Source organism: Aspergillus viridinutans, assembly GCF_018404265.1.
Source record: "Aspergillus viridinutans IFM 47045 DNA, scaffold_6, whole genome shotgun sequence".
NCBI lineage: Eukaryota > Fungi > Ascomycota > Eurotiomycetes > Eurotiales > Aspergillaceae > Aspergillus > Aspergillus viridinutans.
The window spans coordinates 1,760,484-1,787,094 of NW_025091222.1; the positions used below are offsets into that span (position 1 = coordinate 1,760,484).

Consider the following 26,611-nt stretch of genomic DNA (forward strand, 5'->3'; position numbering starts at 1 on the left):
AAGAAGTCAGAATGGAGGCGCAGAGGAGCAACCAGACCTTCAAGCTCGACAACCTTTTCAATGTCAAGGGAAAGGGTATGTAGATGTTCAGTTCTCCACGATACCAAGATACTAACCGGTACAGTCGCCCTAATCACCGGCGGAGGCTCCGGCATCGGTCTGATGGCCACTCAGGCCCTCGCTGTCAACGGCGCCAAAGTCTACATCACCGGACGCACACGTGAAAAACTGGACCGCGTCGTTGAGCTGTACGGAAAGAACATCCCCGGCGAAATCATCCCCATCACAGCGGACATCACAGACAAGAAGTCAATCGAGAAGCTCGTGCAGGAGATCTCCTCGCGCGAGAGCCATCTCTCGATCCTGATCAACAACGCCGGAATCACAAGCCACTCGCAGACAGTGGAGCACGAAGAGCCCGCCGAGCTGCGCAAGAGCCTGTTTGACGACCCGGCCTCCAAGCCGGAGGAATGGGAGAGCGTGTTCCGGACGAACGTGACGCAGCTGTTCTTCACCACCACGGCGTTCCTGCCGCTGCTGGCCAAGGGGTCGGAGAAGGAGTACGGCTGGTCCAGCACGGTGATCAACATCTCGTCGATCTCGGGGATCGTCAAAGTCTCGCAGCATCATTTTGCGTATAATGCGTCCAAGGCGGCGGCGATCCATCTGACCAAGATGCTGGCGCATGAGATTAGCTCGTCCAAGCTGAAGATCCGGGTGAATAATATCGCCCCGGGTGTGTTCCCCAGTGAGATGACGGCGGGGGAGAGCGATGAGAAGCAGAAGAGCTTTATCCCTAGGGAGAAGTACGAGCAGAAAGTGCCGGCGGGCCGGCCGGGCAAGGACGAGGATATGGCGAGTGCGGTGCTCTTCACGGTGACGAACCAGTATCTCAATGGGCAGACGATCGTGGTGGACGGGGGGTACGTGTTGGCTGCAGGCACTATCTAATGACTGTTGATGTTGAAAATGCAATGAGTATGTAGCATAGTCCATAACCTCGTTGAAACACAGAATATATCAAATGCGCTTATTAGTGTCTGGACCAGCCATGACTACCTATTAATTACAACCCCATCTCTCCAGCACGACAAACCCTCACCGCATACATCCACCCAGACCGGAGCACCTGCGACGCCGTGATGCGCCGCCTCGGATTCGGATCCAGCATCGCATACACCACATTGCGACAGCGCTTCTATCGCTCAATCAGCGTCTGCTATCTAGCGCAGATTTCACAAGCTGGCACCTACCTCTCCCAGCCCTTCAATAGGCGCATAACCTTCCTCCCCCTTCCGCCCAACAAGATACTCCCGGTACCGCCCATCCTCCTCCTCGCTCGCCGTCCGCCACAGCAGCCGCCGGCAGCGCATAGCCATATACACCAGCCCCGCAGCCCAGACATCGCCCGCCCGCGGGTCGACCTTCTGGACCTCGCACAGCTCCTCCGGCGCAATGTAGGGTATCGTCCCGAGGAGTTTCCGGGGCGGGGAGTATGAGCAGGCCACCCCACCATCAGCCTCACCCTCAGCCTCTGTATCCGAGTCAGAGGCATCACCACGGGGCAGACACACCGCGCTCCCAAAGTCGGCCAACTTCACTGCCCCGTAGACAGTGAGGAGGATATTCTCGGGTTTGAGATCGCGGTGGGCGATGCCGCGGTCGTGGAGGTAGGCGACTGCGCGCATGATCTGCTTGAAGAAGCAGTTGATGTCGGAGAGCGTGAGCGTGGCGCCTGCTGTTGCGATGAGGGTGCAGAGGTCGCCGACGGCGCAGTACTCCGTTACGAGGCAGAGCTCGTCGCGGTCGTTGAGGAGGGAGTCGATGGTGCGGAGGATGTTGGGGTGGGAGAGGGAGGAGGAAAGGGATTGTTCGAAGCGGTGGTGGGTTATGATTGTTGGGCTGGAAGAGCGACGGAAGACCTTGACGACGTGGAGTTGTTTGGGGGATGTACCTGTAGGACTGGAGGGGGGTCTGCGGGCGTACAGGCGCACGGAGCTAAACGAGCCGTAGTGAAGGATCTCGATGCAGGTGCCATACTTTTTTGCCAGGGAGGAGGGTGCTGGTGATGGGTTGATGCTGGAGTAGACGGAGGAGGAAGAAAGCAGTAGTGGTCGTTGTTCCGGACTGCAGGAGTCCTTGGGTGTCCAGCAGCGGATAAAGATGTTGGGGAGCTTCAACGCTTCGAAGAAGTTGTAGGTCTCCCTGGGTTCTTGGGATACCAGGTCATGCTGGTGATGGTTGTCATGGCCGTGGCTGGTGTTCAGCCTGGGTATGGGCGCCATGGCTGTTACTGAAGAGTGTATAACCTGGACCTCAACACGTCGTGATACGTTTGAAGAAGCGTGTATTTATAACTCAGAAGACGATAGCAGTGCCATCTATCTATATGAGGGTGCTAGAGTCCAATCAAGGGATGAGGATAAACGGAAGGGAGAAGGCAGGAGGAGTATACCTGCAGTATCGATTGTTGTACAGCCGTTTTCACAGAAAAATGCCTCAGATAGCTCAAAACGGCGGATCATATGCTCATAGATCTGGTACTCGACGTGGCTTGGATATATACAAGCGCAGATTCATTGGCAGATGATGATCGGATGCAATCGCTCATCCCCCTTTTGCCCGTCTGCAAGTCAGGGTGATCTTGCAAGCTCTGTGCGACTCTCACATATGAGTTGCTTGCTGCATGGTGGTACTACTAGTTCTGCTCCTATCTTGCCTGTCAAGTACGAGGTATAATAACAGCTTGACGCCCCATTGAGCGTCTGGTCCGGAGCCAGCCATCTGCTCACCATTGACTTGACTGCCAGATTGGCGTGATCAAAACTGTGCTCCTGTCCGGCAGTCTTTCATCCCTCTTGGCAATCAGAAGACGAGCTAGCGTCCCTCTCGCTAGCTGTCCGGTCACAGGCAGCAACGAACTGAGCTCTATGGACAGGAGCTATCGACTCCGTCTCTTTGTCTGCTTAACAGACGGAGGCCGAAAGGGGGTTGAACGAACCATGGTGGGGAACGGTTGCAATCAGCACATGGCAGCTTTGGAGTCAGTCAGTCCAAAGATCTCACCAGAGTGGGAGAAATCTCTTACGTGCTGGTTTAAACTGCGATTTGCTCAAACAAAAGACTCATGGACAGAAGACGTGGCGGGGGAGTTGGCTAGTGTTCCGCTGAGGCATTTCCGGACGAAAGAGAACCGAGAGGACGACGGCTGCAAGCGACAGTTGCAATTGATTCCCTTTCTCGCTTCTTCTCACGATATCGGGCTATGATTTCTTATTCTACTGTGGATCATGCACTAATCTCGTCTATCTAAAGGAAATTTCCGATGTCAGTGTGGCGCTCCTGCTAGCGCCTCATTGAGCTTAATTAGAGCAGCCTCGACATGATGGTGGCTTGAGGCTATCATGCTGAGGGATTAATCCTGGCCAGAAAAAAACTCTTTGCCTGATGGAGATCAGAGCAGTTTTTTTCAAATTGCGATGCAAAATCTGTCGAGGCTACGGCATCTGTTCAGTGGTACCTTTTCTGTGGAGGACAAAATTCCCTCACTGATCCCTCTGACCATCAATCACGCTCTCACTCTCTCACCGCGGCCGATTCCATCCCCATTCCAGTCTATTCTACGAGGAATGGGTTCTAACCATCGATACCAGAATTGCTGCTACCGGCATCATCAAGATCATCCACCTTGGATCCATCTCAGCTATGGTTCAGTTACTCCGTACAGCAAAAGATACAGGCGGAGCATACACGGACAGCGCCATCTCTGCTCTCCGTCCTCCCCCTAAGTCCCCATCATCTCTCTCTGCCTTGTCATCGTCCATCCGGTGCAATGTCTTACTCATCTCGTACCGGCCTTCTGATCTCATAATTTTTTTTTTTTTGCCTCCACAGTTCTATCCCCCAAGCAGATAGTCTAGTGTCTGCGGTGACCGAGATCCTTTGTCACGGCTCCCCCCAATTGATCAAAATCTCGCATCGTAGTATCTCATTGTTGCCCTTTTATCCTTCCTAGGTTAGTAGATCTACTGGTTTCTCGCATATAAGACAGCCATCATGCCTGCTCCATGGCCTCCTCCATCCTTTCACCTTTCCTCTATTTTCCCGTCCCTCCCAGAGTCTCCGCCATAATTAGACAGCAGATCTGAGTGTTCAGTCTCATACACTCTTGAAATCGCTGCTCTTGACATGGCTCAGTCTCCTGCTCCCCCCGAACCTTTGAAACAGGATCTCGAATTGGGAGTTGAGAACCCTAACGAGTCCCCTGATGATCGAACGGGACGTGCAACCCGCATCCAATTCGATAATGCAGTACCACCGGAAGAGGGAAGTGGTGGAATCTACCACTCTCGACTCAGTCGGCATCGTTCTCTGAGCCGAGACACCACTCGCAGCTCTCACGATGCCTCCCAGAGCAACAAGGCCGCCGGGATACCTATCGAGTTCAGGACCCTCTCGTTTCAGATTTCCGAGTCCCAGAACGCCACTGAAGCGGCCATCAAAGCAAGGCAGGCCAAGGAGAATAAGCCCGATCAAGATTATTTCGAAAGCTTGGACTATCACATCCTCCAGCCCGACAGACTCTTCCAGCAACTCAACGTGGACCCCCGGTCCGGTCTCAGCTCGTCTGCTGCCACCACTCGACTGCAGCGGGATGGGAAGAATGTCATCGCTCATCATAACGAGAACTCCCTCAAGAAGATCTTTTTCTATGTCTTTGGCGGCTTCTGCTCGGTTCTGTGGGTCGGTGTCATCATCTTCTTCATTTGTTGGAAACCCCTCAGCAATCCACCGTCGGTCCCGAATCTTGCCATGGCCATCCTCGTCCTCATCGTGATCTTCCTGCAAGCAAGCTTCTCTGCATTTCAAGACTGGTCTACGAAGCATGTCATGAACTCGATCCTCAACCTGCTCCCGTCTGAAGCGCTTGTTGTGCGAGACGGGAAGCAAATCCGCGTGCCATCCACGGACCTTGTTGCCGGTGACATCGTCCATATTTCCATCGGCAATAAAGTGCCCGCGGACATGCGTCTCTTCCAGACATCTGGAGATGTCCGCTTCGACCGTTCTATTCTCACGGGAGAGTCTGACGAGATCGAAGGCGCCATAGACGTGACTGACGACAACTTCTTGGAAACCCGTAATATCGCTTTCATGGGCACAAGTGTCACCAACGGCAATGCGGTCGGTGTAGTCGTACTGACCGGCAGTCGGTCTGTCATGGGTCGCATCGCCAAAATGACCACTGGCGTCAAGGAGAAGCCGACGTTGATACAAAAGGAGATCAGTCGTTTTGTGAGAATCATCATCTGCCTGACCATCACGCTGGTTCTGATCATCCTCTTCACCTGGGTGGGTTGGTTGCGTGTGGATCACTACCAGTACATGAACGTGGTCGCTATGCTGAACAATGTGATGGGCTGCGTCGTTGCGTTCATCCCGGAAGGTATGCCTGTTGGAGTGGCACTCACTCTGATGATGATAGCCAAGCGGATGAAGAAGAACAACATTCTGCCGAAGGGACTTGCAACAGTCGAGACCCTGGGTTGCGTCAACGTCATCTGCTCAGACAAGACGGGCACATTGACCCAGAACAAGATGTTTGTCAGGTCACTCGGCCTGATCGATCAAGAGCTCAACGTAGATCGGCTGCTTGGAGATCAGCGGGGCTCGACCGAGTGGCCCGAGGCGCTGAACATCCTTCTTCGGGGCTCGTTCCTGTGCAATGACGCCTCTTTTGATCCCGCGACAATTGGTTTGCCAGTGAATGACCGAGAGGTGACAGGCAATGCGACAGATGCTGCCGTCCTACGGTTCGCCGAGCTCGCCCAGCCCACCGGTCTTTCGCAGTATGCCCAGTACGAAAGGGTCCACCAGATTCCGTTCAACTCGAAGAACAAGTGGATGCTTACCATGCACAAGGATCCCCAGAGCAGCAGCAGCTATCTCACCTACGTCAAGGGCGCTCCAGATGTTCTTCTGCCACGGTGCACATCGTACTACTCCGGCATTGATAGCAAAGTCAAGCCTATGGACGAGAATGCGCGAAGGATGTTCTCGGACTTCCAAGCGTCCCTGTCAAAGCGTGCCGAGCGTGTCATTGTGCTCTGCCAACGGTACTACACCCCGAGTGCCGCAGTGGGATCAAACGACTTCAACGATGAGGTCCTGGCCCACGGTGTCCACGACCTGACGGTGATTGGAATCTTTGGCATTGTTGATCTACCCCGACCCGAGACGGCCCGGACCATTGCTGCCTGCCGCCGTGCAGGCATCCGCTTCTTCATGGTGACGGGCGACTTTGGCCTGACGGCGGCTGCCATTGCCCGGGATGTGGGCATCTTCAGCGGTACGGCGGAGCCAGACACGGTCGACGATCTGCGGCCGTTCACCAGCGACGACGAAAACGAGAAGCAATCTCTCCGCTCTCGACGCAGTCTCCTCATCGACGGCCCACACATATCCTCCCTCAATGACGAACAGTGGGACGCCGTGTGCCAATACGAAGAGATCGTCTTCGCCCGCACCTCGCCGGAACAAAAGTACCGCATCGTCGAGGAGTTCAAGGCGCGCGACAACGTCGTCGCAGTGACCGGGGACGGCGTCAACGACGCACCCGCGCTGCGCACCGCCGACGTCGGCATCGCCGTCGTGTCCGGCAGTGACGTCGCCATCGAGGCGGCTGACCTGGTCCTGCTCGACAAGTTCGACTCCATCGTCGACGCCATCCGCCTCGGCCGCCTCGTCTTCCAGAACCTGCAAAAGGTCATCGCCTACCTGCTCCCCGCGGGCAGCTGGTCCGAGATCTGGCCGGTGCTGATGAACGTCTTCTTCGGCGTCCCACTCCCACTCAGCTCCTTCCTCATGATCATCATCTGCGTCTTCACCGACCTCTTCCTCTCGCTCTCGCTCATCATGGAGAAGGAGGAATTCGACCTCCTCAGCCTCCCGCCCCGCAACCACAAGAAAGACCACCTCATCAACCTCAAGATCTACGGCCAATCCTACCTCTTCATCGGCGTCATGGAGACCATCATCGCCCACTCCATGTTCTTCCTGTACATGTACAAGAAAGCAGGCATCCCCTTCCACGCCCTCATCTTCGCCTTTGAATCCTACTCCGACGGCTTCTACGGCCACTCCGCCGACGAGCTCACCCACTTCAACAACGTCGGCCAGGGCGTCTACTTCGTCACCCTCGTCATGCTCCAATGGGGCAACATCCTCTCCGTCCGCAACAAGCGCCTCTCCATCCTCACCGCTGACCCCGTCCGCAAACAGCGCCGCAACCCCTGGCTTCCCCTCGCCATGCTCGTCTCCCTCGTCATCGCCATCTTCGTCACAGAGGTCCCGGGCTTCCATACCCTGTTTGGCACGGCGCCCGTCCCCATTGAATTCTGGTTCATCCCGTTGCCCTTGGCGCTGGGGATTCTGTTCATGGATGAGTTGAGGAAGGTGCTCGTTCGCGCGTTTCCGAGGGGTATTGTTGCGAAGATTTCTTGGTGATTGGACAAGATTTAGAAGAACCTCTTTATATACGCTAAGACATGTGGAGGCCTGGTGCAGTCCAGATATATGACGACCAATGACATTTATAGACTTTTTTTTTGTTGAGAAATCCAATGATCCAGCAAGGACTACTTTTCATAACAGTGCTGTATTAACAGTGGATAATACATTCAAGTACGCCAAGTGTAGAAAAGAGAAGCTTGTATCACTGCGATGCATAGCCACACTCAAGTGCAACTGCTCATTTGACAACTGCTGTCGCTGCTATCTAGCCAACTACTCTAAGACCATCAAAGAGAAGTACCGTAACCAAGACACGGCCAACATGCTGGCCACGAGAAGAGAAACTAAGATTAAGTTGTGGTTTGCCAGAACCACTGAGTGAATATATCCAACGAAGGAGAAGAAAAGAAAAGAAACACACAAAACAAGCTGTATAACGAACGACTGCTGATACATGATTTGACCAGCTACTAGGCCAGTCCCATCGACAGCTCCGCTTAATCCCGCACCTTACCAGCCTCTCGGACCTCATTCATGAACCCATTTTCGTCCCCTGCGGTGGTGAGTATCCAGTAATCACCAGCCACGGCATTGACAGACTGAGAACCACCGAATCCAGTCATAGGGGCGGCCGGAGCGCTGTGACGGGCGGCAGGTTTGTTACTTCCGGTGTGGCGGGGCCCCCCTCCGAGAATGTCCTTCACAGCGGCACGACCCTGGTCGTCCGGCTGCGTAAATGCAAACAATTGCGGCTGCAAGCAGCCGAGAATCGCGACCGCGGCGCGAATTAGAATACGATCTCCTTCAAACACCCAGCAGTCCCAGACGCGACTGACGCGCTCCAGATCTAGCCCATTTGTAAGGAGAGAGCGGAACATCGGTTCCCAGATTTCCTCGTCGCTGAGACGCAGAGTCTCATAAAGATGAGTCGCCAGGCGAGGGAACTTGTAGCGGAGCGTCGCAGACACCAATGAATACGTACGACCGATGGCCCCGCGGTCCAGCGTGAGAAATGCAACAGGCAGAGGCCGGTTCAGTGCATTGGCCATGGCAAGGAATGCGGAAGACGGCGATGGGAACTGGAGAACCAGGAGAGCGGCGATCGTCTGTAGCAAGATTAGGAAAATTGAACCAGATCAAGGCTCTGGATGGGTCAGCTTACATGAAGACCATTGACGTATCCCACATCACTTCGATACATCGAGTATGCCTCAAGCACATCGATCAAAGTATCGCGCAGTGGGCCGCCGACCTGGAAGAGTTTCAGGTCCGGAAACGCTTTCGACACGTCCGCCTCAATTGTATCGAACCATTCCCTCATCCGCTTATGACTTTCGCCCGCCTCACCGTCGGATTTGGAGCGAACGTCTTTGGCCCTTTGCAATGCCTTCTTGTACGTTTCTTCGGATAGGGATAGTTCATTGCCGATGGCGCGCTGCCAGATCGTACCCCGATGACGCGGCGGCACACCGCGCCACCACAGTTCCCGCGTACGGGTTTCACCGATAGCGCGATCCCAGTTGGGAAACACGTACTCATCCCAGATACGCTGGAGAGCTTCCCGCGTATTGTCTTTTTCGCATTTGACCGAAGCGGCTTTGGCAGCTCGGCGCTTGTCTACAGGGTGTTAATAACAAAGGTCGTTGAACGCCGCAAATGAAGAAAAGAACTAACCTGCTTCGCGCGACATTGCCATCATTTTCTTGTATTCTTTCAGATGCCTCTTCTCTTCCTTTTGGTCCTTGGGGGGAAGCCAGCTAGGCCGAGTACGCGTAAGGGCCTTTTCCTTCTCCTTGCTGATGGGTAACGGATCGATCATGATATTGGACTTTTGCAGAGGAGGCAATTCGATGGTCGCTTTGGAATCGCGTTTCGATTCGGTGCTGGATCGTAGCGAGGAGATGCCGTTCTGGAGGTTCTCTGCACGTTTGCGCTCGCGTTCGTCGGCATGATATTCCAGAGCTTGAGTGATAATCTTCGCCTCCTCCGACAGATCCGACAGCATATTGTTGTACGAGTAAATGCGTGGATTGCGAGGCGAGATCTGTCCTCGCTCAGGACCAGCGGAGCTTGAGCGCACTATTTGTCGGCTCGACCGAGATCCCCTGGGGGATTTTGCAACCGTAGACGACAAAACAGACATGTCCGAGACAGAATGCGACAACGGGAGCGGGTGCGGCCCTGGACTTCGGCCATCCGGACTGGTACCTCGGGATGGTGCGCGATCCTGCACTGGCCGTGGGGAAATAGGGACGTTCCACAAGCTCGTATCATCTGGCAGCTCCTCATCGGAGTCATGGTATTCCTCCTCGAGCTCTCTAAGGGATTTGCGGCTTCGCTGCCACGAACTCTTCCGATTGAGGTGGGGTCGGCCGCTGACGGGCGAAACAGCCAATGTCTGAGCGGAGGGAGATGAACCCAGATTAGACGCCATTCGGAGCGGTGAATTGGATCTCGAACGATGGGGTCGGGAAGGTTGAATCGGTAGCGTCTGAGTACTGCTCGCACTTCGTTGATTGCCTGATCTAAGCTTGGAGCTGCTGTGCTTCGGTTTCGCCAATGCCCCATTGACCTGGCCCTTGAGCGATGGATAAGGAGTCCTGGTGGGTTTGACCGTCGACGTCAAGTCGCGAGTCGTAGTGAGCGGAATTTTGGGCTGCAACCTGGCCGTCGACGAGCGGGCCAGGGCGCCCGACTTTCCATAAGCAGTAGTAACACCATCCATGTAGGGCAACTCCGGGTCATCCTCCAGGCCGATTTCTTCGAAATTGGAAATGTCGGCGAGAATCCCGTCGGGACCGGACAGCTGAGAAGAGGACCGGAAGGAGGAAGATTTAGAGGACTTGGATCCCGATAGTTCGGGCGGGGAATTGGGTGTCGCGCAGATGGTCGTCATCTCATATACCGAATTGATGTATGGGGCGTAGCAAGAGCTAGTTTGGACGCAAGATGCAAGTCAAACCAAAGAAAGGAATTGCCGTGTATGAAAATGGTGACCGGCCCAAGCGAAGAAAAAATTAAAATGAAGCAAGAAAAAAAAAGGACGATCGCAGAGGCTATCGGTGTCGGATTATAACCCCTGGTTCTGCAGTTACTCCTGAAACAAGCCCAGCCGACAATGATTCTAGAACGACAGCAATATCCGGGGAACAAGGGTACCGTCGAGAGAAGGGGGAGCAATCCAACAAGGGGATTAAGAATTGCCCACAGGAGGGGATGGTATTTGGGAGGAGGATAAGCTGAACGAGAGGTGAGTATTTCGATGAGAAGAAAAGAAAAGAGGTATAACGAGGGATAAGAGAATTCAAGCGAAGGACGGAGACAGGAAAAAGAAAAGAGAGGGAAAAAGAAAAGGGGAAAAAGGATAAGAAAATGAGGCAAACGAAGGATGCTAAGAGATGATAATATGATGATGATGGGATTGGGATGGCGGGAAATAATGAAGGAGATGCTCCTCTGCTCTCTCCTCTCTCTTAGTTAGACTTAGGGGACAAGCGGAAACAGTCTAGCCTCTCCTTCCTTTTAGCAAGTAACATACCGCAAACGGGTGCCTGAGCCCTGAGGCCGACATTCATTGACACTAGGAAATCTTGAATCCGGATCTGGCCAATTGCAAACAGCAAGAAAAACTGGCAATAGCGGCCTAAATGGTTGATCGTTGACTTTTAGGAAGACACTTTATCTCATTCATTTCAGTGAATGGACCCAACTAGTACCGAGAAGGCTAGAAACCGGCCAAAGTTGCTACAGCAGAGAGTATCCTTAGGTAGCTGGTCCCACGTTTCAGCTTTTATCAACAGTACTAATAAAGTGCTAAGTTAATACCTTATACACACGCACTTGTGTGCCAATTCCCATAGAAGAAGACGATGCCATCATCAAGGCCATCAAGCTCAAAGATTCTGTCTCTGTAGAATGTAAGTTGGATAAAAGAGTCTACTATCATTGTTGACATTTTCCTCTTCTCAGCGACCACAACATAGGGAGTACCTGGAAGTACCTGATTTGCCTCCCCCTTTTGCTGACTGCCTTGACCCAGTCACATCTCATTATTTCGATCCCACTTCAGGTTTTCCGTGGTATGTGAGCTTGGAACGAACCATGGAGTAGTGTGCAAGAGAACCAAGGCACTACTGTATATCCGCTATTTCCTGGCTATTGCGCATCAACAAAAGCAAAAATAATGCCACAAGTACTCTGTACTCCGTAGTCACCCACTAGATACGCCTAGGACAAAGTTATCACTATGTTGTTCAAGTCCAATTGGCACTATTTCTTGATTTCTGCCCTTGTTTGTCGCGACGAATAATAATGAGCTCGATTACATCATTTTCCTCGAACTATCGAGAGTTGCATCAGGCATCCATAGGGGATCCCCGACTTACCGCTGACCAGCAAGGGGATCCCCAATAATGACCTCCAGAGTCCAATCAAGGGTAAAATGGCCAATTAATCAGAACCGCCAACTGGCAAAAACCGAGTTGCCATTTCGAACAACCTGAGCCAGCCAAGCCGCCTTTCCATCAGATTGCGGCCGCGCCGCTTTCCACACTTGCTCCAACCACCGCAGTACCTTTGCGTACTTGGTCTGTTTCCGGCCTAGGACAAACCGGAACGCTGCCGCGGCGAGGTATTGGACCTGTTGCTGCTGCACCAGACACATATATGGCGAACACGAATCCCTTGACTTGAGCTCCCGTCGGGCGCGCATCATGCGATGAGCGAGCTCTATCAAATCCTGGATGACTCGAATTACCACGTCTGGGGTTGGATGCGCGCGAGGAGGCAGAGCCTTCATGTATCGGTACGTCTTCATTGCCGAGGTAACCAAGTTCGCGTATAGATTCCAGAGCACCACGTTGAGCGAGTTGTGCTTGGTATCTAGGTACATCGGATGCATCTGGAGCTTGAACGACGAGAGAACTTTTCGATGAAGAGAACGGCCGGGGGCCCGTGTTGACTCTACTGTGAGCGAGCTGGAGAGAGTGGCAGCGGCCGAGTCTGTCCCCTCGAGGATTCGGTCTTGGTCCCTGTATATCTCCAAAGTCCGAGTGTCGATGAGACTTCCACAGTAAGGGAACAAGTGACTGCCTTCCAGCCGAGGAATCTGTACCCCGTCTACCGCTGCTGAGAAATTGACAAGGCTCTTGGCTGGATTGATGGAGATGCCGTACTTGGGTTGTCCCTTGAGCATCACCTGCAGAAAACGCATCGCCAAGCTCGAGTTGGTCGTGATAAGCAGAAAATCATCCACTAACCGGAGAAGAACGGCTTCATTGGGATCGAGGAAACCTAGAGATTCCCGCTCCATTTGTGCATAGAACAAGTTGCACAGAACACTAGATAGTATCGAGCCCTGAGGGATACCGTTCCGTTGGCGGAAATACTTCCTCCCGACTTTCACCAGGTTGTACCGAATATGCTCATCAAGTAGGTCCAGTAGATGGTCGCCGGAATACTCCTTGTGAGCCGGCGTATCAACAAAGACGGTGTTTCTCCTGTGGCTGATGCCACCCTCGCTAATGGCGTCAGTCAGATGCTGCGGTTTTGACACTGGCGCTGCTCTGCCAACATATTTGCGTAGAGCCTTGCTCTGATGGGACTCTTGCACCGGCCACATGCTGCTGAACTCGTCTGGCGGCCGGACCTCCACATGTTTCCCAATCTGGTAGCCTTCTTCGGAAAACAGGCTTTCGATCAGAGGAATAAGTTCCTCTTGAGGAATAGTGTCAAAGCAAGACTGAATGTCGAGCTTGACAAAATAAAGCGGTTGCCGCTGAGCACTCGACTGACTCTGAAGCAAGCGCTCCTTGAAGCTCTTGAGACGAGTGTGTATTTCGCCGACAAAAGACAGGGTCGAACCCAGACTCGCAGGGTTACGTGCCTTCTCATAGTTCAGGACATTGAATATCGGTGTGATGGTGGAGTTGATGCTCGGGCCCAGGAACGAAGCCTTCCCAGCCCATCCTGGCTGGAGCATTCGTCGTCGAAGATTCAAAATCGGCCGGACGCCTGTCGTCTTTGGCAAAAGCCGCAGAGAGCTATAGCCCAGGGACCTTCCGCCCAGCCTACGCTCCGCATCGGCTCGTTTCATCTCTTCAAAAAGAGTCGTCTTGAAAGCTGCCAATGGCTGTAGAGTTAAGTGGCGCCACACGTCATGTCGAAAGTAGAAGAGCTGGTTGCGGTAGATTTGGGATTCGGTGACATAGAAGTTGGAACGAATCAAAGGTATCAAAATGGAATCAAATATGTAGTAGACGAACTCGTGGAGAAGTTCGGTCCGTTTCTGCAGGTCGGATAATGAAAGTTTCCTTCCCGATAGACTCTCTTCATGCTGGTTACCTGGAGAGTCAAGCCATGGTATACTCGTGATCTAAATCCTATCAGAAGCCTTTCGAACCAACGTCAGGGGTAGACACACTTTGATTCCTTTGCAGACCTCATGAAGACTCAAACTCTCAAACCTTCGCATGCGGATGAATCTATCGACATGACTAAATACGATCTCTTGGTTGCTTTTCTGATGTTGGCCAACTCCATAAAAGTGTGGAGGGATTAACTTTCGCAGTACTGCCCGGCAGAAGGCCGATACTGACGAAGAAGGCGTCGCATAGTCCATCAGACTCTGTTTCGGTTCCGGGACTATGGACTTGGCAATCCGTTTCCCTGTATCACGGATCGCATTCCTTGTCCGTGGGCTTTCTACGGGATCTATATTTCTAGCTGCATATTGCTGAGGGCCTCGTGGTTGGGTTACCAGCTGATCCGACGCCGTACGAGATTCCTTGCCCGTCGACCCTTCTTGAGAATTGGTAGGACCGAGTCTCCAAGGCCCGACATCCTGAGCTATCAACACTTGTCCCCGCTTTGTGGAAATATGGACATACCTCTGTCGGACAGTAGTAGTCCAAGAGTTTCGCGTATGGACAACGCCGGTTTCGATTCTGCAGATGCTGCACCAGTTCAACAACCTTCCCGCGAAGCCGCTTCGGTATTTCGACAAGATCATTATGCTTTTCAAAATGATTCGTGAATCCAGGACCAATGCGTTGGCGGCGCTTGCGTTTCTGTTCGTCTATCTGCGCTATCTCTGTCTCCCTAGAGAAGTAATCTTTGAATGGCAAGACGGTTTCACGACTATCAGTGACAGACGTGAAAACGTTATGCAGACCGTATTGCCTAGGGAAGATGTACTTCAGTATGTGCACCGTCTCCGACAACGAGTCCGATCGAGGGTAACAGTTCAGTACGTCTGATTCTCGTTAGTTTCGGAAGGGAATACGTATCTCTAGCACTTACGAAGACGTGTCAAGCCAAAATGGACGGCGCCTTTTGAGTTGAGCACTGGTCTCGCATACAGCATGCGCCGTCGAAAGAAGACGATACTATTCGGCTTGTGTACAATCTCTTGGTGTACACTCTCCCTTTTTTTAAGGCCAGACTCAATTCTGCCAGTGTGGTTCGCTGTATGAATGGAAACTCTGCTGAGATCCGAAACCTGAGGCAGATCCCTTTTGACTGGTTCCAGGCTCGACAGTGGAAGACCTGTTCATCATCTCTGAGTGCTTCTCCCAAAGGCATGGCCGGCTGGCAGGACTCACCACTAATCTGGTAATATATCCCTTTCCGATGGTCAATGGCTGTGAATATACCGCAATCGAGCAAGAGTCTCAGCATGATCTCTTCTCCATTGCCTCCCAGGAGAGCAAGGACGTTCGTCCATGGCACCTGTTTCAGCGTCTCGACATTTCTGTTGGGATATCGCACCACGAGACCTGGGATACTGCTTGCTAGAGCGGCACGACTATCCGTCATCCGGTCTGATCCACCCGCACGCTGAAAGCCATGAGCCAACAAGTGTTGAGGTCTCTGATAGGAAAAGCCGTTGCGGTTGAAGACTGAGGATATGACAAAGTCAACGATCTGCACGATGGTCAGCATCTACGCTCCGAAGAAGACAACCATGGCCGATTGCTCCATGCGTGCTGGATGCCCCAGAAGCTGCACCGACTTGTTTTGAAGGGAATAAGGCTGTCCCTCCTAGCTTACCTCTGACTGTGGACATGGTGGTCCAGTGTCTGTACTGGTGAGCTCCGGCCTGCATTGAGACTGTGTTTGGGAATAAGCGGCAAAGTCTCGCCGTCGCTCCTGGGTCACTGCGGGCGAGGTTTCCTTCAACACTCCCACAAGCGTGGTATCGAGAACACTGGCAAGACCTGGGACCTGTGGTTCTCCGGAGCCGCTATCCCCCTGGCGGTCAGTGATTGGGTCACTCCGTACCGATGTGATCCTCCTCCGGCGGGATTTGGACGTTGGGGGGATCTGTTGTAGGAGATACTGCCTCAGGGTCACGACTTGGCGGTAATACAGGGAGATGACAGGATGAGAATGTCCATCTTTCTCATTTCTGGCTGAAGCTCCGTGAGTTTTGGAACCGCTGGAGGCGCTGATGATGCGTCTCTGCGCTGAGTCGCTGGCTGCACAGCCATCTTTGATGGGCCTTTTCCTTTTTTTACCCATGATAGCTCTCGGCTAGAGAATTTACGGCGTCATTGTGGATGGAATAATCTCATAGCCATTTACAGTGGTGAGTTGACTCCTCGTCGGGAGACGCGACCGGAAACGCGTCACCGCGACTACAGAAAGACAATGTCTACGTCAGGTGATACAGTCGATCACATCAATCGATTCTTACGCAGAATGAAGATAAATGAAGACGAGCGAAATGCAATACCTTTCAAGATATATGCTCATCAAGGTCCTTGTTAATACAGTTACACTCGGAGGATACTTCCATCCGGGGCGAAATTAGCTTGGGGGCCATTTGGCATTTGATTTTGAGATAATCTCCACTGAAAGAGGAGCCCGCCTTGCAGGCTCTGAGTTTGAGGCCAGACTATTATTGCCCAACAATGTCTCCATAGACTTGGCTTGCCAGCTACATCTCCAAACAACTTCGAATTGCTTTCTCGCTCTGTGCGCCTGCGGTGGGTACAAACACCAGCAAGTTCAGCAACAGAGCCAAAGTACCACGCTAAACCATCTTTGTCTGGGTTTTGGGGTTTGGGACTCCACCTCGTTCAACCTTTGATTTGATTTGTTCATACCATTACAGGGCCAACCGTAGGTATCATAGTAACATGATTACTCTGTATAAAAACGAGCCGACTGAGTCAATGGAAAAGAGAAATCAAAGATAACTCTACGCGACCAATAACGTGACATGAATGATGTGCTCGTAGCCGGTATACTCCGCTAGCTAGAAATAGGGCCTGGAGTGCCGGGTCATATAAGACTAGTCGGGTGCATACATTCGAGTTTCTATTGTGCTTGTCGCCGTTGAGAGCCCCTTTACGCCAGACAACCTCCAGGCTATCCATCCCTTCGTTTTCGCATCATAGCCAAAATGCGTCTCGCTGCTGCTGCTGTCGTGCTCGGCGCCGGTGCCATCACCAGCGCCCAACTATCCAGTATCCCACAATGCTCTGTAAGACCTGTCCGCTCAATGCCCCGGCTCCATATCTCGTTTCAAAACTAACCCGTGCTCCCTTCTCCTTCTTCCTCTTGAAGCTTAGCTGTCTCACTTCGGCCCTTGGTGCGGACGGCTGCTCTGAGCTGACGGATTTCGCATGCCATTGCCAAAAGACGGGCCTTGTGGAACAGGTTGTGCCCTGCGTCAAACAAGCTTGTGATGTCGCGGACCAACAAGGTATGAGAAGCCACATTCCCCTCCGTATGATCCCCTCTAACCATGCCCTTTAGCCCTTTCCAATGTCGTCGTATCTTTGTGCGCTGGTGTTGGCCACCCGGTCTCTGTCCCGCCGGTGGACTCATCGGCTCCCACATCGACTGCTGCAAGAAGTGTTCCGACCACCTCGAGCAGCTCCAATTCTACCACGGTCAGTGGTTTGGACGGAAGCCCTCGGACTTCGTCTGCGGCCTCCATGACTTCGACTATAGGTTCCACGACTTCGTCCACGGTCAACACTGCTTCGCCTTCGAGCACCTCCCTATCCAACGGGGCCTCTGGTATTGGATCCGGAGCTGCTCAGGTGGCTGGTACTGCCATCCTGCTAGCCAGCATGATGTTCCTGGTCTAAAGAATGGCGTGGAGAAAGACTGTTGTCTGATATACTTAATTTGACGCTGGTAGCTTCTTGCTACCAAGCTATCTCAAGCTACAATCATTTATAATACCTTCTATTACGACACTGTGGAAAACCTGACTGCAGGGTGCATTTCTTCACTAATTGCCTGTCTCAACGTAGACCCTAGAGCCTTCTCAAATTCGATTGTTATGATCCATGGAAAGAATAACGACGAACGGAGTCCTCAAAAGAGGAACGCCCTATGAGACGAAGGAAAGGCATTCATATGGTCAAAATATTTGGACTGACTGGTTCACATGTATAGGAATGCACGAAGTCTCATTGAAATGGCGTCATGGCGGTTCGAAGCAAGGCACTCTCCAGCAACACTGTCTATTCTACGGAGTAAAAGCTGGGGATGCGGAAAACAGTAGTCCCATCGAGAGGCATCGTAATCTAAAGCACTCTAGTTGTAATATTGGATGCAACATCGGCAATGGCAAACTAACCGAAAATAGAAAAATTGGGCAAGCTGCTTGGTATGAACTTAAATACGTCCTTGGTTCTGCGTCTTTAGATTACTATTATTTGTGGCGTGCGTCAGGAAAAATCTTATATGGGATTTAACTTTGTTCTGACTCAGTAAGGTACGAGACCCAAGACAGCAAGAAGAACGGCGCCCAAACTAAGGGGAGAAATACTAGAGCGAAGAAACTTGGTCTGAAATTGAATCCTCAGGTCTGCCAGTCAGTTCTCCTCCCTCGGACCTCGTCACTGTGCCCACTAGCTGAAATCTCATTTCCCCGGTGGAAACTGATTTCCGCAATGCCCCGATTCCGACGATCCCCAACTTCGTAGATATTGCCCGCATTGAACAATTCCCCCCCGTGGAAACCAAAGATGGCCAGGTGCGACTAAAGCAGCCATCGACCGGATATCTAACCGAATCGAGATTAACAGCCGGAGGGACGTTCTGGCAGTGAGGTAACTATGAGGTTGAAAGTCTCCAATTGACCAATTGATGCATATGCCCAACGCGGGGGGAACAGGTTTCTTGGCTTGAGGACCATATGCCCCCACCACGCAGGCACTGACTCTTTTGAGTTTCAGGCACATGCTTGTACGGGACTCACCTGAGTCACCTCGGTCGATCAATGTCTTGGACAAAATGGTGGCCGAAAACATGTGAAAGGACGCATAACGAACGCTTTGGCGGCAGGCCAACACTTTTTTCGTCTCGTCAAAAAAACTAATCCTGGGGGAGAGCACGCTACACAGCGCCGCCCAAGCCACCCAGCCCACTGACCAAGTTCTATGTGAACAAACAGAGAGGAAGATAGGAAGACAGTACGAGAAATGGAGACTGACGAGGATTTTGGACCGCCACTGACTCTGAAAGGGATCTTGGTTATCTTTCTCCTTTTGTTCGTTCTGTAATTTCCGTGTATCGATAGTGGATTAAATTCCCAATATTCAAGCACATCTACGTATTATACATCGTAACAAGATCGCATTCACCCTCAAGAGAATTGAAAAACGAGACATGCAAACCACCAGAACTCCTAGTAAAGAATTAAATCAAAATCCTATCCTGCACACATACCCAGCTCTGCTAGGAGGTCTCTCGCGGTGACGTCGATACCGCCAGCGGCCGAGTCCTCCCTGCCAAATGCCAGGAACAGTGTGTCATCAATGTACCCATGATACTTCTGGCCTTGGCTTTTCCAGCTGATGCTAGTCACGTAGAGCATCTCGGAGTCTTCTGGGAACAATGTTGACGAAGATACATCTGACTTTTTCGCAGCAGTTTTGCGACCAAAAATCCAAATTGGTTTTGACGAGACCGCATAAATCTCGTATGGCATAGAACGCCGAGTAAGCACGACATATGGCTCATATACGGGGTGAAGACCTTGTAAGGTCTTTTGTTGGATGATGAAAAGCACAAAGGTATTGGTCGTATCGGGTTGGCAAGATTGGTCAGATCGTGCACATAGAGTGATAGCTAGCGAGTTGGTCGCTTGATGAATTCTCTCCGTTGGGTTCGTACTCTGAGGCAAGAATCTCTTGAGACACGCTTGGTCAGAAGTCGCGGTCGCCAGAGCCAAGTTTGGCCCAACGGAACCATCGAGCTCGAGTTTCGCAAATACTCGCTCCGGTGCAATATCATGGTGTATGAACATTTGCCCAAAGTCGTCCCAGAAAAGGAACCAATTCTTCTCAATAGCATTCCATGGCATTGGACGTTGGAGCTCACGATACTGGCGGAACTCGTGTTCATGTATCGTGTCAATGCCCCAGTCCACCAAGATTCGAAAATCGGAGATCCATTGTCCAAAGCACGTAAAGAAAGAATTGGAGCCATAAATGGTGTACGGAATCTCGGGCCCGTAGAATACCCTCGCATCATGAGGCCCAACGCTGAGACTAAAGTATGAAAGGTCGCCGACGCACTTGCTGGAGTCACCAAACGTCGCTGGTATGGGCAATTGCAGTGGTGGTTCCAGACAGCTCAGAACTCGCTTATCTTCTGAGAACGCCGCATTGCAGACGAGTTCAGCAAACCAGACTGATGCCATTCGAGCCGAAGGAGGGGTATGAAGTTGTGCAGTGATGATCCAGGTGTCAAGCAATTCAGGATGGGGTATGATACTGGGATTCATCACGGATCTTCTCCCAAAATCGATCTTAAAATACTTCCGATCGGGACTCGATACTGAGTATAATATATGGTGCATTCGAGACATTTCTTCTTCGAATTTAGGACGTCTTCCGTCCTCGTCTGCGGGTTGTCCATCCCTGCAGTGAGACCAGGCTTCGCTGCCGGGGACGCTTGAGCAAGCTGTCTCCGATTCCCCGGCATTAATGTGTGATTGCCCATATGGACCAACCGTGGAGTGATACGAGGACAGAAAATTCGTTTGCAAGTCGAGATGGTTGGATTGAAGTTTAGCGACGAGGATCACTGCGGACAATAGCCCTGCAATAAGCATCAGGCGTGTGGCTGTTTTTTTGGCCATGTTCAGTCTGGCCTGTGTAGAGTAGAGCATCGGGATGTAACAGTAAGAGGTAATAAGCCATATTTCAGAAAACGGGTTGCCGAGATTGGTCACTGACACATTGACTAGAAAAGGGCCCCCAGTTTGCCCCTAGTCATCGATGGGGAGTAGCGTGGCCACATCCGCAACTCTTAATTTCTGTGTATGGTAATCGGCGTATCCTCGGAGCATCAAGTTAATTCCTCGCTAGATACAACTTCTAGGACTGACATTACATCGACCGTGAGAATTGAGGTAAAGCTACGAAGAACACAAGCCGAAATCAATAATCTGACAAGCTTTTCCACTATGGTCTTAGACACATGGCGCACGTACTTTCATAGCAAGTTCATGATCGAGGTGTATCCGGACTTAGGGACTCCAAGAATTGCTAGACTTTATCATACAACAATTTATAATGCAGGGTAGGCTTTGCATGAGAGGCTCAAAACAAATAAGTAGATCATAAACACAAGCGGAGATTTGTCAAGTTTTGTCGACCAGCGCCTCTTGATACATCCGCTGAGAGAGCCTCACAGCGGGCTCGTCGACTAGTCTAGTCGTGACCTCTGCAAGCCAGAGGGTCAAGGGCAACAAAACCAGCTGTGGGACGAGAAAGTTGACCTCAAGCCCAAAAGGACCAAGGGTAGGCAGGGGCAAACGATTAATCCACCAGGGACAATTTTGGGCATGTGAATCGCGCACGAATCCCACTGCAGCGTAGAGCCTGTCTCCCAAAATCCACAGAACCGGTCCGTGGACTAAATAGAAGGCAAATGAAATGCGGCCCAAGTACTGGTTGAACGGGGCTGCAAAAAATGCCTTGAGCCACTGAAGGTGAGATGTGCACGAGACAAGGAAGACAGCGGCCCAGAACAGGTAGAACCACTTGTAGTCGAACACTGCCTGTGGCTTGAGGAATGATAAGAGGTACCACCCCGGTGAGTCACGTAGTTGTTGCAAGTTATCCGTATGCGATGGGACCCCGCCGAGGTAGAGGCTGACATAGAAGAGTAAAGTCATAATGGCTGACTTGAAGGGCTCCAGTCTGCGAAAGAAGCCGGGCAAGTCATTGCGCATGGCGAGGAGATCGAGATCTCTCAAAAGCATGCCAGCAATAAACATGGCAAAGTGCGCCCCATCCGCAATGTACAAAAAGTATACCACCAATGCGACTTCGCCGATCAGCCGGGCGTTGCGGCGAAACCTTGCAAAGGCGATCGCGGCGGTGTAAACAGCCAGAGAGCCTCGATATTCGACGGGTATAGACCAAGCATGGAAATTGTACGTGAACCAAGGCTCACCGCCTGTTCGCAGAACGAAGCTGAAATTCTTGAATTCGGCGTACCAATTCCATAGCTCCGAGAGGTAGCTTCCTTGAAGCTCTGGGATAGTGCGAATCTTAAAGAAATGCAAAAACGTCATGTAGCAAAATGTTGTGCAAATGACAGGTATATAGAGACGAAACCATCGGCGGAATACCGCCGAGGAAAGACTTTTACCTAGTTCAGCATAGTCGCCATCCTGGATGCATCCCAGTGGCTTCATTGAGAGAACGTACCCAGAGAGCACGAAGAAGACGCTGACGGCAAAATGACCCCCGGCGAAGATCGTTCGAACACCAGGAAGGCATGCGAAATAGTACTTGTTGTCGTAACCGTAGGCCAGCTCGAAGGCCTTTCCCGCTCCTGCGCCATCGTGGGCCCAAAGTTGATGATGTCCCCAGTAGACCAGGAGAGCCGCAAACCCTCGCAATCCATCTAGGTATGCGGTCGGCCTGGTACGCTGTCGTTGCTTTTCATTCGTGTTTGTATCGCTATCTGTCGGCCCAGTGAACAAAGTGGGCAGGAAAGGAGCCATCCATGAAAAAGACGACATTCCATGTCGAGGGTGTGTCCTCTGGGCTAACTGTGGTTTCCACTGTCCACCCTCGATGACTCGTTCGGGGCTCAAATTCAACTGAGGCGAGAAGCTCTCGATTGAGGTGGGTAGGATGGGCATCGGGGGCAAGAGTTGAAGTTTCCAGAGTCCTTTGAAAGGTCGAAGAAGACGATCAATAAAAACCCGTCTCACTGCTTGAGAATTATTACACAGCTCCTGGTAACTCGATAACACGTGAATTGTGTGAACTCATACAGTGACTAGCTTAATGCTCCTTTGCGGGTCGCTGGGCAGGCCGAGTGCCAGTGCCACTACCCACTCGTGCCGAGGCGGCTCGTATAGATTATGCCAGGTCTTTGTGGACCCTCTTTCCTACGTCCACGCGTCGGGGTCTGAACACAGACCCCCCAGCAAACATGACCAAGTGGCTGAAGCCGTGCAGGCACGATCTCGCCCCCGCAATTTGACAAGGTTTGGGGGCGCATTTGAGTGGGTTCCATAGGTATCATGCGGATAAGACTTTCGGAAGGCTCAACAGCGTTTTCCACTAAAATGCCTTGATTGACTGCCCCCACCACATCCCTACCTACTATTAGTTCCGGCTGATTAACTAAAAGCGTCCAGATGCCACCAAATGATTCAGTGGATCTTGAAATTTACATGGTTCCTGTACCAGTGGCTACAACTGCGCTCGCGGGGTTACCAACAAGACAGCCCAGCAAATGAGACATAAGCTTTCAAAGGCGTCAGGGAGTAACGCAACCCGAGGCAATGCATTTCAGACTTAGTGAAGACCACATGTTAAATACAAAGCTATGTACTGTATGTAATCTACACAGCGGTGAAATAAGGCTATGTTTTCCTAGACTCACGATCTTTTACCTTTTTTCCGACTTCTATGCTTTCCCCAGACAAGAGGCCAGTGAATAAGATCACATCACAGGCACAGTCATGGTGGAGAAGAAATTTGTGCCAATCAGTCTCTTTCCAAAGAGGGCACGTCGATTCACACATGGTGGCCTGGCGGCATTGTTCCTGTTCATCTACTTCTGTATCACCAGGACATCACACAACTTTGGTGAGACTCGGTCATACTCTATTCGGGTGACGGCCGATGTTGGTGAAACATTTCCTCGGAAAATCTGGCAGATTTGGAAAGTGAACCCGTTGGAATTTGACGGACGTGATATCGAGGTTGCGCGCAGCTGGACTGCGAAAAACCCAGGCTATCGGTACGAAGTTCTGACCGACCAGAATGACCTCGAATATGTCGAAACGAATTTCGGACCTCTTGGGGAGAATCGACCAGATATCGTTGAAACGTATCGATCTTTGACTGCGCCGATTATCAAGGCTGACCTGCTTCGGTACCTTGTGATGTACATAGAAGGAGGCGTCTATGCTGATATAGACGTGGAAGCATTGAGACCCGTCGAGCGATTTGTCCCAAGCACTCATGACGAACGAGATATCGGCATGGTCATAGGCGTCGAAATTGATGAGCCACAGTTCAGCGACCATCCTATATTGGGTCCGAAATCGCAATCCTTCTGCCAATGGACCTTCATGTGCAAGCCCCGACAGCCCGTGATGATGCGACTAGTCGAGAATATCCTCCACTGGCTCAATGAGCTCTCCATCAAGCAAGGAAAGCCAATCTCAGAGCTTCAGCTGGACTTCGATGATGTGATCACAGGCACCGGGCCTTCTGCATTTACGGGTGCCATCCTATCTGAAATGAGCCGTACCACTGGCAAGACCGTGACATGGCATACGTTCAATGATATCCCCGAGTCCAAAGTTGTTGGAGGGTTTCTGGTCCTGACGGTTGAAGCGTTCGCCGCTGGGCAAGGTCATTCCGACTCGGGCACCCATAATTCGCGCAACGCGTTGGTCAAGCATCATTACCATGCCTCCGAGTGGCCAAAACGTCACCCCCGATTCTATCACCCCATCTTTGGGGAGGTTGAGAAGTGCAATTGGAACATGGACTGTGTGAAAAAGTGGGACGAAGAAACAACTGCTTTTGCTGCCCTGCCTCAGGAAGAGCAGGAGCGGCAGATTGCCATATTTCAGGCGATAGGGGAAGCATTGAAGAATATGGAACCGCCGCCGCAGCCCGCCTTTGGCGGTTTTTGATGCATTGGACATTCTTCTTCTTCTTCTCTTGGAAATTTGATGGATTATTATAGATATAAGTCGCTTTAGCCATTGTTGACGATTATTTCACAAGATTCTCTTTTATTACTAGAATTATTGTTAGTGGCAGCGTGCTGAGTGACAGGACTAAGGTACTGTAGTCTGCGCGAAGCAACCTTTGGTGCACCTCCTGACAGTCCATCTTGGCCTTTATCATAGCTACCTAGACTGCAAGTGGACATGCCAATTGAGCTGGTCTGACATGGAACCAGGCTCCCATATATACTACACGCTACAATCAGAAGGTGTAGAGTGTGATATTATTAGGTCGCCCGGTCCTGCTACATATGGCCAGCTCCTTCACCCCTGACTTACTTCACAGAACTAAAAGTCTCTCATTATACCTCAAAAGGTTGCTGATTCCATTATTAAATCAGAAAGTCAAATACAGCTTGCATTATAAACATTTAAAAATCACCAGTTTAAAAGTATTTGTGCAGCAGCAACAGTATATGATGTTTCCTACCGCACACTTACCTACTGAATCAATGGTTGAAAATCACAGGCTGATATATCAGCGAACTGCCAGAAACTTAGTGATCTTGAGGAAACTTCTTTAAAGAAATAGATTCTTAATATGGATGAGCGTGGCTTACCACCTACCCATGCTATCGTACATAAGATAGCAGATCTGTTACTTTCTCAGCGGAAATCAGGCCTGACTACTAGAAAGAACTGGGTTGGCAACTTATGATCTTATATCCAAATATACCTGCAAATATGATTACCAGCATGCAAAATGCGAAGATCCTAAAGTCATTAATCAGTGGTTCAGTCTGGTTTAGAATACTATAGCAAAATATGGTATTACTGAGTAGGATATCTACAATTTTGATGAAACTAGCTTTCAGATGGGTGTTGCATATATAGCAAAGGTTATTGCAGCATCCTGTTATTGAAGTAGCTGTGTACAAGCTATCGAACCTAGGAATTGCAAATGGGTTACTGTTATTAAATCTATTAATACTTCTGGATGGTCTCCCCCTAAAGGAAGCATATGGTGCAGAGGTGATGAGAAGTATCCAAAATGGCATTCATCACATTGATAAGGAAAACTTTCTTGATCTTTATAAAGAATCATGAAAGGCCTTATTATCAAAGAATATCCATAGTGGATTTAAAGCTTCTGGTCTAGTTTCTTTAAATCCATAAAAGGTGCTGGATAAGCTTGCTATTAAGAATATCACCCCTCTAACTACTGTGCATGGGCCTGGACCTATAGAGGGTGAATAGATTACAAAGACCCCTTATACTGCTACTGAGGTGCAAAAGCAGACGCAGCATATAAAGTAACATATCCAACACAACTCTGAAAGCCCTCTAAATAAAGCACTTTATTAGCTAGCAAAAGCAGCTGGATCTACCATGCATGAAGTCATTCTATTATAACACCAGATGGCAGAGCTTCGCGCAGTAAATGAAAAGCAAAAGTGAAAGCACGCTGCCCCTAGATCATATATTACTACTGGAGGGGTTCTGACAGGCAATGCCCTCCTAGTTGCTTCTTTTGGAGGGTATGACAAGATTGTACAGTCCCTGCTCAAGAAAGGAGCAGATGTTAATGCTCAGGGTGGATAGTATGGAAATGCCCTCTACACTACTTCTTATGCAGGGCATGGCATATTTAGCTGTTTCTCCTAAGGTGGTGAACATCATATCTCTCTTATCATCTCAACTCAATGATAGTCTATGTTGTACCTATTTTTGATAGACTTGGCTTGAGAACATTGGTACATTAGCTTGGTTAAATCGTACCCAGAGATTCGACCTACGTAACTTCTCCATGGGCAACTTTGGGCTGACGAAATCCTTTTTTAGCATATCTAAACTCCCTGGAGTGGCATGACCTAGAGACTTTTGATGTTAAATTCTCTATACATTGTGGCGGCACCA

General features: G+C 50.9%; 9 protein-coding genes across 9 annotated transcripts; 4 read left to right on the plus strand and 5 right to left on the minus strand.

The window, feature by feature from the left end:
• Positions 1–11: 11 nt before the first annotated feature.
• Positions 12–951, plus strand: Aspvir_008306 (SDR family NAD(P)-dependent oxidoreductase; the record flags this gene model as incomplete). The annotated part of the gene is made up of 2 exons (XM_043271478.1): positions 12–75; positions 125–951. 2 exons carry the CDS (start codon positions 12–14, stop codon positions 949–951), a joined length of 891 nt encoding a protein of 296 aa, XP_043127413.1.
• A 115-nt stretch (positions 952–1,066) lies between these two features.
• On the minus strand, positions 1,067–2,285 carry Aspvir_008307 (uncharacterized protein; the record flags this gene model as incomplete). The annotated part of the gene is made up of 2 exons (XM_043271479.1): positions 1,067–1,198; positions 1,254–2,285. The coding sequence occupies 2 exons, from the start codon at positions 2,283–2,285 to the stop codon at positions 1,067–1,069; spliced, it is 1,164 nt and encodes a 387-aa protein (XP_043127414.1).
• A 1,903-nt stretch (positions 2,286–4,188) lies between these two features.
• Positions 4,189–7,506, plus strand: Aspvir_008308 (cation-translocating P-type ATPase; the record flags this gene model as incomplete). Its single annotated transcript, XM_043271480.1, has 1 exon — positions 4,189–7,506. The coding sequence occupies one exon, from the start codon at positions 4,189–4,191 to the stop codon at positions 7,504–7,506; it is 3,318 nt and encodes a 1,105-aa protein (XP_043127415.1).
• A 503-nt stretch (positions 7,507–8,009) lies between these two features.
• Aspvir_008309 (putative TBC domain protein) lies at positions 8,010–10,408 on the minus strand (the record flags this gene model as incomplete). Its single annotated transcript, XM_043271481.1, has 3 exons — positions 8,010–8,618; positions 8,675–9,129; positions 9,187–10,408. The coding sequence occupies 3 exons, from the start codon at positions 10,406–10,408 to the stop codon at positions 8,010–8,012; spliced, it is 2,286 nt and encodes a 761-aa protein (XP_043127416.1).
• Positions 10,409–11,965: 1,557 nt separating this feature from the next.
• Aspvir_008310 (telomerase reverse transcriptase) lies at positions 11,966–16,032 on the minus strand (the record flags this gene model as incomplete). The annotated part of the gene is made up of 6 exons (XM_043271482.1): positions 11,966–13,885; positions 13,934–14,353; positions 14,400–14,764; positions 14,812–15,057; positions 15,114–15,435; positions 15,562–16,032. 6 exons carry the CDS (start codon positions 16,030–16,032, stop codon positions 11,966–11,968), a joined length of 3,744 nt encoding a protein of 1,247 aa, XP_043127417.1.
• Positions 16,033–16,918: 886 nt separating this feature from the next.
• Aspvir_008311 (putative GPI anchored protein) lies at positions 16,919–17,612 on the plus strand (the record flags this gene model as incomplete). Its single annotated transcript, XM_043271483.1, has 3 exons — positions 16,919–16,999; positions 17,083–17,221; positions 17,275–17,612. The coding sequence occupies 3 exons, from the start codon at positions 16,919–16,921 to the stop codon at positions 17,610–17,612; spliced, it is 558 nt and encodes a 185-aa protein (XP_043127418.1).
• Positions 17,613–19,186: 1,574 nt separating this feature from the next.
• Aspvir_008312 (uncharacterized protein) lies at positions 19,187–20,620 on the minus strand (the record flags this gene model as incomplete). Its single annotated transcript, XM_043271484.1, has 1 exon — positions 19,187–20,620. One exon carries the CDS (start codon positions 20,618–20,620, stop codon positions 19,187–19,189), a length of 1,434 nt encoding a protein of 477 aa, XP_043127419.1.
• A 504-nt stretch (positions 20,621–21,124) lies between these two features.
• Aspvir_008313 (acyltransferase family protein) lies at positions 21,125–22,639 on the minus strand (the record flags this gene model as incomplete). Its single annotated transcript, XM_043271485.1, has 1 exon — positions 21,125–22,639. The coding sequence occupies one exon, from the start codon at positions 22,637–22,639 to the stop codon at positions 21,125–21,127; it is 1,515 nt and encodes a 504-aa protein (XP_043127420.1).
• Positions 22,640–23,470: 831 nt separating this feature from the next.
• On the plus strand, positions 23,471–24,658 carry Aspvir_008314 (glycosyltransferase family 32 protein; the record flags this gene model as incomplete). The annotated part of the gene is made up of 1 exon (XM_043271486.1): positions 23,471–24,658. One exon carries the CDS (start codon positions 23,471–23,473, stop codon positions 24,656–24,658), a length of 1,188 nt encoding a protein of 395 aa, XP_043127421.1.
• Positions 24,659–26,611: the final 1,953 nt, after the last annotated feature.